This window comes from Halyomorpha halys, unplaced genomic scaffold (assembly GCF_000696795.3).
Source record: "Halyomorpha halys isolate HHAL.00 unplaced genomic scaffold, Hhal_1.1 Scaffold1847.1, whole genome shotgun sequence".
NCBI lineage: Eukaryota > Metazoa > Arthropoda > Insecta > Hemiptera > Pentatomidae > Halyomorpha > Halyomorpha halys.
The window spans coordinates 191258-200591 of record NW_027112974.1 but is presented as its reverse complement, the minus strand read 5'-3'; the positions used below and the strand labels follow the sequence as shown (position 1 = coordinate 200591).

The window sequence follows — 9334 nt, the reverse complement described above, 5'->3', positions numbered from 1 at the left end:
GTGGGCCTTCTGTAAAGAGATATCAGGCTGGAGAAATCGCCTAAGACCAGACAACCCCGACAAGAATAAATTAATTTAAATCTTAGTAAAAAAAAAATAAATAGGGAATAAAGAGAGAATGAATGTCGTATAAATTTAAATGTGAGAAAAGACTACTAATAATGTTCAGATAATTTTTATTGTAAATATTTTAATTAATTATAATTGTAACTATCAAAAATGGTTATAAATACCAATTTTTACTTAAAACAATGCTATTATAAAGACCTACATTAAAATTAATATCTAACAAGTAATAAAACAATGGTGCAATTCAAAGGCACTTTTTAATCAACTCAGACAGCCAGCAACAGACTTGGGAGATTTCAGATGGTGAAACATGGTTCTACAAAAACACTATCAGTTAGTTGATGGCATGATGAACCAAACTGATGGATATTAAACTGAATGGATGTGCAAATAATCATGACAGTTCATTTTATAAAATAAAACTAAAAGAATGCTTTGAAACATCCTACAGATGAAATCAGAAAAAATATAGGGATGTCCTGTAGCTAAACTTATTTAATATAAAAATAATAGATTTGAGTAGTATGCTATCAAATGCCAATAAACCAACTTTCAGAAAATTATTATGAGGACTTCTCGTTTATTCAAATTTTTATTTAAAATGTTGATTTGTGAAACCTACTTTACTGGGAAAAATTTAATTTTTGAAATAAAAACAATAATTTCAGGAAAAAGAATTATACTTTGTAAAACGAATCAACCAGTTAAATGGGAATAGGATATAGGAAATTATCATAGAAAGGAGCATAAGTGATATTAAGACCACTTCTGGAATCCAATTTATGATTTTGGATGGTAGTGAATAGCGAGAGAAATTAAATCTCTAGCGATGATTTTTTAGACAATTTATTAAATATGACGACATGTTCTATCCTGTCCTGGCACGAACATTCCAACTTAAAAGGTTTTATGATATTAATCAATCATATTCATCGTGTATTGTACAGATTACAAATAAAGAAGTCATGAAATGAAATGGTTTACAGTTTTACAATATATTATTATTATTATTTATAGTGACATTTTGCCGACAGGGCGGACCTACCACTATGCTACGATATTGTATTATAGTTTGTGAGTTCAAACTGATCATTCTTATTTTTTATAACAGATAGGTTACGATAACAAGACGTGAATGTAAGCGTTCGGGGCATTGCCGTCATGATTCTTCTACCATTTTTTCGTTGTCTTTTAAGGTAAACCTTGAGTGTTCAGTGGATGCAAACCTCGCCTGGTTGTTCGGCAAACCAAACAAAAAGCATGTTACTCTCAACCTTATAACTAAAATTAGTATACAAAACTTTTTTTCTTATTGCTCAATATTTGTTAAATTTGGAGAACATTTTTCATTTCAATAACTTTAGGGAAAACGTTAGTAGAAAACAGATATTTTAGAAAAGAAAAAAAAAACAAAATATTTCAACACGGTCCTGCATGTTGTTAATTCGAGGGCAGAGACATGAGGGACGGAAGTATGATTTTTTAAACACATTTAAATTAATCAACAAAACATTTAAATAAAATCATTTCAAAACAATTGTTATGTGTAATAAGTACATAAAAACGAATTAATAATAACAATATAAGAAAGTATACATGTAGGTGGGCTGGAAGTTACTAATAAATATAACCAGGTGTGATAAAAGTTTTAAATACAGATCTAGACTAATAAATTGTAGGAGACTATTCATTAAAATTAGTTATAAATATGGTTAAGAGGCAGGTGTAAAAGGTAGAACAGATAGGTGAAGTAGATGTGGTATAGGTGAGGTATAATAATATGTAAAAGGGAGATATTAAGAAAATTAATAAAAATAAACAATAAACATAGGGGGTAATCACCGGTCAGATTGAAATTGTCACCTTTCTAGCACTAGCAATGTTTATCTGACAATTAAAATTTCCAAGAGATCTTGATTTCAGTACTTTTACATTTCTGAAAACTTGAATTCAAAAATACTCACTTCTGATAGAATGTTCTTGATTTACGGATTAATTGTTGCTAATTACAAATTACTGTTTTTTAAATTTTTGTTTTCTTGTAGGGTAATATTCATTTACCTTTTTTTTCCTTCACATAATACGCCATCACGTTCTTCGGAATGAAAATCTTTCAAACCTTAAAGGCGAGACCAATATGTTAATTTTTCTTTCATTTTTACTTTCTCCCGAAAATTACTTTTGTAAATTAAACTTTATTCATTTATTAAACATCATTAACAACAAGGGACCTAAAACAACTTTCATTATCTGACTCTTCGGAGTTATGGTTATTTACTTTAAAAAACAAAAGCATTTCTTGGTGATAAATTCTTGAAACGTGGCCACTGACGATTACTCCAATAAAATGTTAATGTAACTTTGAACAATCTCTGAGCGAAATCCTATGTCCATTTTTGGGAGTGAAGCAGAGTTACTAGAATTCCAAAGGTTCCAATTTTTTTAACTTGTTTAAAGCCATATAACCTTTTGGTCATAAACGCCTTTGATGAAGTGTTCCAATATTTCACTGTTAAGAATATTTAAAAAATAAATTTGAATAAAAAGGAAATAATAATTTTAATTCAATTTATAATTGATACAATCAATGCTTAAAATATTTTATATTTTTTATACTTGTAGGGAGTTAACATTGTTGAGGCACTACTTCTCTCCCATGAATTCACAGTTTTATTAATCTGTACAATGAAATCTTTGTAGGATGTAAACATTGAAAAATAAATTAGCATGAGTATGGATCACTTCAGTCGACAATGGAGTGAAGCCATCGCCAATTGAAATCGCTTCCAATTCCGAGCACTCCATTCAGTGATCGTCACTGACCACCTATAACTGTTTCAGGCATAAAATAAATAAATATGGTTTTGTTTATTTATGTTGTTCTTTGCTGACCGCACCCCCCGACAAACTTCTTCAAGCATTAATCTACGGTCAACTATCTACACCTCATTATAACTGTTTCGTACAGATTTGTTAAAGTAGGCCTGAGCTTTTCTCCCTTCTAATCCCTTTTATACTCCGTTGAACTTATAGTCATCATTATGTAGGATGTAATTTAAACCAAATCATGTTTCCTAGAAAGATGCCACCAATATCTCGATAAACAACGATCTGTAATAAATATATTAAAATAATTTCAGATATTACTAAAATTTACTCTAAATGTGGATCCAATAGTTGAAAGTAAGTAATTACTTAATTAATATTTAAAATCAATATTATCAGATAAATCCAAAGACAACAAGTAAAATGATAATAAGATAACCAATTATTCCATTCAATACAATATAATTAGAATGAACTGATTGCATAACTAAACGGAAATCAAAGAAAAACTCCAACGTATTATAGAACTATGGTACAGAGTATCTAAATTCAACTTAATGGTAGAATCCCAGATGGGGTCCCAAAGGACAACTTTTATCATCATAAAAATAAGGAGTTGATTAACCTATCTGATTACACGGGTATGTCAAGTTTAAAATATGTGAATATTTACTTTATAAACAGGTCAGTATAATTTTGACTTATACCTCCTATAATTTACAGATTGAGTGATCAATAAATAGAAGTAGCCTGCAACCTTATAACCTCTACAGGTAAACAGTAGTTGGTGACAACATTGCCCCTAAGTATTCCGATTCCTTATAATCAGTTTAATTAAGTCCAATTAAGATTATTTAGCACTCACTAACAAATATTTTTATTAATTACCATGTTTTGAATAAACCAAGAAAATGAATCCTCATATGCATTAATTATTGAAGATAAAACTAAAAACAGTCTGATAATATATAGTTTAGGAAGAAAAAATTAGATTTCTAGTGACTAAGTTAGCAAAACAGTGGCAATATTCTTATACCTTCTCCAGAAACCTATTTATGTATAAGAATTAAATTTCTAGTTATAAACAAATATGAGAGAATAAATTAAGAAAATAAGTTTCACATAAATATATATTAAAAACATGGCTATGGGAAAATCATTTAGAGTCTTTGAAAGAGATAATAATACAAGTCCTTACAGCATTTTGTTGGAACAAAGAAATAAAGATGCATCATTATTGTTGGAATCAGAGGTTATTGTTCAGTTATCCTTACAAGAAAGGGAAACAATTAAAAGGCAGTATTCGAAAATTCTTGATGCTTATGGTTCATTGGGAATATTACAAATAAATATTGGTAATGAAATTCTACAATATTTAATAATGATAACTGGTTGTATTTCCCTAGGAAAAATATCTGATACTGAAGTATTTCGTATTACACAAACATCATTTTTATCATTAAGAAAGCAACCACAAGATGAAGAACACATTTCGGAAGTCAAGAAGCTGTTGAATTCAGGAACCTTTTACTTTTCCTGGTCAGCCAGTGGGGAAACTGTAGACATAACATTATGTTCTCAAAGAAGAATGAAAACTAAAGTAACTGATAACAGATTTTTTTGGAACAGGACATTACATCTTCCTTTCATAAGGTTTGGAGTTGATTCTAGTAGTTGGTTACAAAAAGTTATGTGTGGCAGTGTTGAAATAAGAACAGTTTATGTTGGTGCTCGACAAGGAAAAGCTGTGATAATATCTCGTTTGAGTTCAGAAAGAACTGGCACTAGATTTCATGTACGTGGTGTTAATGATGAAGGACATGTAGCAAATTTTGTAGAAACTGAACAAGCTATTTACATGGAAGATTCAGTAGCCTCATACATTCAGATTAGAGGTTCAGTTCCTCTTTTCTGGGAACAAACAGGTGTTCAGGTAGGCCAACACAAAGTAAAAATGTCACGTGGAGCTGCTGCATCTGAAGCAGCTTTTAACAGGCATATTGACCTTTTAAAAGAGAGATATGGCAATCAGACTATTGTTAACTTGCTCGGAATCAGTCAGGTGGGTAGTAAGGAATCTGAAGGAATGCTTTCTAATCTTTTTGTGCAACAACTTAAAATGTCAGGTCATAATGATATAGAGCATATTATTTTTGATTATCATCAAGAAATTAAAGCAAATCCCCAAAACATAAATAAATTAAAAGATAAATTGGAAACATGTTTTAAATCGTTTGGTATATTTTATATGAAGGCAAACGAAGTATGGCGTGAACAAAATGGTACTATTAGAACAAATTGTTTAGACTGCTTGGATCGTACAAATTGTGTGCAAACATTAATTGGACTTCAAGTACTTAGAAAACAGTTAGAAATGTTAGACTTAAATGAAAAACAACAATCAGTAACACGTTTTGAAGAAGTATTCAAACAAATGTGGGTAGACAATGGAAATGAAGTCAGTAAAATATATGCTGGGACTGGAGCTATTCAAGGAGGGTCAAAATTTATGGATGGAGCCAGATCTGCAGCAAGAACAATACAGAATAATCTTTTGGACACTAGTAAGCAGGAGGCCATTGATGTACTCCTTCTTGGTAAAGGATTAAACAGTAATTTGGCTGATAGAGGAAGAACCCTATTAAGTGCAAATATGCAGCATCTTCCAAACAATATTATTTCAGAACTTTGTGATCGTTTTTTTGATTTTGCCCAAAAAATACCAATTAGAGTAGGAATCGGTACATATAATGTAAATGGGGGTAAGCATTTCAGAAGTGTTGTATATAAAGATGTTTCATTATCAGATTGGTTACTTGATGCACATCTAAATAGTTGTGACTCAGACATTCCTGTTGATCTTTATGCAATAGGATTCGAAGAAATTGTTGATCTCAATGCAAGTAACATAATGGCTGTGAGTTCTGAAAATGCTAAAGCATGGGCAGAAGAACTTCAAAAAGTTATTTCCCGAGACAGGCGATATGTCTTGGTTACTTATATACAACTTGTTGGAGTTTGTCTTTTTGTTTTTGTAAGATATGAGCTGTCTCCTTACCTCAGGGACGTTGCTATAGATTCAGTAAAAACTGGCTTCGGTGGAGCTACTGGTAACAAAGGTGGAGTTGCAATAAGATGCACTCTGTATAATACTTCAATAACTTTCATATGTGCTCATTTTGCAGCTGGTCAGTCACAAGTTAATGAAAGAAACTCTGATTACAATGAGATTAGTAAAAAAGTAACTTTTCCTCTAGGATCTAACTTAAAATCACAGGATTACATAATATGGTGCGGGGATTTTAACTATCGAGTAGATATGGACAAAGATGAACTAAAAGAGCTCTTAAAAGAAAACAAATTGGACTATATTTTACAATATGATCAATTAAGAATACAAAAAGATGCAGGAAATATTTTTCATAATTACAATGAAGGAGAAATAACTTTTCCCCCAACATATAAATATGATTTATTTTCTGATGATTATGATACAAGCGAAAAATGCCGAGCTCCAGCCTGGACTGACAGGGTATTATGGAAGAGAAGATGTCATACCGAAGATCTACCAGATGATTGGAATTCAGGTAAACTTGTCTTTTATGGTAGAGCTGAGCTGAAACAGAGCGATCATAGACCTATAATAGCAGTAATAGATCTAGATGTACATAAAGTTGATGAAGGAAAACGTATGGAAATTTTTAAAGAAGTAATTAAAAGCTCCGGACCACCCGATTGCACTGTTGTAGTTCACTCAATCAATAAGAGTTTATATGCAGATGAAGGTTTTAAAACATGCCTTTTAGATAATCTATCTCAGTATGGAGAAGTAGTAATAGTTAGGCAAGTGGAAGATTTAATTTATGTAGTATTTAAAGATGGTTATGCAGCAATGTTGGCAGGACAAAGTGGACAAACATTAGTAGAGGGTATTATTTACAAAGTAAGTTACAGAACACCAGACTGGATTGGCAGAATAATGGAGGAAATGAAGCTTTGTGAAAATAATACAATACCACTTTGCCAGTACAATGGAAATTCAAATGAAGATACAAAATCATCAACTAGTCCATTAGAAAAGCAACCGCCTACAAGACCACCAGCACCAAGTGTTAAACCAAAAACAGCCATAATTAGTGTCCCTATCTCACCCAAAAGACAATCTAAACCATTAAGGGAACTGTCCAGTGATTCAAGCGGAGACGAATATAGAGGTTCTGCACCCCCATCAGCACCACCTCCACCATTACCAGGAGCAGGTCCTCCACCTCCGATTCCTCCAAGAACTAATGTACCCCCTCCAGTACCAACAAGGCCTAAGTAAAATGATAATATCTTTAATAGATTATGTTAACTTTGCTTGGTTAAATTATTAGTTGTTGTACATCTAAATTGTATAATTAAATATATTTAACTAATACTTATGAATGATATGTATTAAAGGGAAGTAGAATATGAAGTTGAGTATTATTATTATTAAACTGATTTATTATATTTTGAATATTATCTTACTTAATATTAAGATTGGGTTTAACACAATTTGGCAGCATTAAAGAGAAAAAAAATTGGACCAAACTGTTATTTATGTCTCTTAAGTTTAATCTTGCTGGTAATGAATATCAGCAACTTAAATGAAAGCTGTTTAGTTGTAATTTCGTTAGACAAAATTTTTGTAGCATTGATAGTTAATATCAAATATTTTTCTTTAATTACCTACAAGAATAAATTAGCATGATTTACTAAATATGTCTGAGATAATATTAAATTATAAATTTATTTATTAGTGTCTAGGCAAAAAACTATATCTGTTTTCAAAAAATCAATCTCATGGTCGAGAAGATATTTTTAATAAAAAAACAAAACAAAAATCAATTACACATATTAGCTGTTATATAATAAAGAAGGCCTATATATTTTTTTTTATTTTACTGTGTTTGACTTCCGATTAACTGTGCTTTTTTTAAATTAATTTTTCTAATACTGTAGCACCACATACTTAAATAGAAAGTGGTGGAACTGAGAAGAAGGGGCATTTACTATTGGATTTAACAAATTATATTATTAAGTTCTATTCAATATTGTTATAATGGATTTCATTATTTATCCAACATTTTAATTTTTTGTTAAAAAGAGAATATGAATAGTTATACAACTATGTATATTGCAGATAGTTAAATTATAGATTAATATCGTATTTCTTAAATATTAAAACCTGTCTTTATTTTAAAAAAAGGAACTATTCTTATTATTCCATGATATATTATTAACACTTCTGAACACAGGTGATGACTTATTACAAATTAGTAGCATGCATGGTTAGAATAATTGTTGCTCAGCAAATTCGTGCTTTGACAAAATGTTTGATAATGTATCTAAATTGGGTCAATGTTCGCTTGTAGTTATTGTACAAATTTTTGTTTAAAGTGATCTGTTGAATTAAACAAATGTAAAATAAATATCTAATTGTTAAAATAATAAGAACCAAAATTATTTAAAGGTTAAATGTTATTGGTTACCATATTATTACAGGTATATAATTTATATTGTTATTTTGTCATAATTTATTTATTGTTGAATTATTAATAAGTTATAATTGTGATATTTCTCAATTGCATTTATTTAAACTATATTTGATGCACAGTGTAATGCCACATACACTATTATTGCTCTAGGATGTAATATGTAATTTTTTTTTTTAACCAAAGAAAATAAAATTACTATAGATTATATGTTAGATTTATAATAAAAATGGAATAAGTTGTTTTAATTTTGATCCTTACTCATCTTTAGTCATAAATGGTGTTGTACAGGGTAGGCTTACTGAGCAGTAATTTTGGTAACTGGTTTTAACGAGTAGTGCTCCACTAATAATATCTGGACTTGCTAATCATTCACTCGTAAATTTTCTGTAGTAATTTATAGCGTTACACCAGGTGTATAAAATCAGTTATTACTTTTTAAGTTTTAAACAAAAGATAATACTTGATACACATGAATATTTTTATAATTTATTAATACTAATAAGTAGAGCCGGAATGAGGAACTTTGCCAGAGAGGCAATCTTAATTTTACTACTTCTTCCATCCCTTGTACCCACCAATGAAAGTCAACAGTATTTTAGTTTACAGAACATCATTACTTTTAGTACAAATAATTTTTCATCTCTAAATTCTGCTGGCTTATGGAGGAACTTGTAATATGTAAATTAGTTTTATGAAGCTGAATTACTGGTAGATAGCAGAAACCTCACCCTCGAAAAATATCTCTTGGTTACTTTTACTTTCAACCCGAAGATAATGGCTTTATTATTATTAGATTATTGGCTTATGAAGATAAAATCAGTATATATGCTGCTGACTTATTTGAAAAATCAAATAAAATAAAATTATATTGTGTTTTATAATAAAAAATTATAATTTGTTATTTTATAAAATTATAA

At 29.9% G+C, this 9334-nt stretch overlaps 1 protein-coding gene across 1 annotated transcript; it reads left to right on the top strand.

Annotated features, from left to right (window-relative positions):
- The first annotated feature begins 3674 nt into the window (after window positions 1-3674).
- Window positions 3675-9245, top strand: Synj (synaptojanin). The gene has a single exon (XM_014436251.2). It carries the CDS (start codon window positions 4037-4039, stop codon window positions 7217-7219), a length of 3183 nt encoding a protein of 1060 aa, XP_014291737.1. The 5' UTR covers window positions 3675-4036; the 3' UTR covers window positions 7220-9245.
- Window positions 9246-9334: the final 89 nt, after the last annotated feature.

What these genes read in the sequence shown, in the direction of transcription:
- Synj (XM_014436251.2), top strand. Translation starts at nt 4,037, where the DNA reads ATGGCTATGGGAAAATCATTTAGAGTCTTTGAAAGAGATAATAATACA.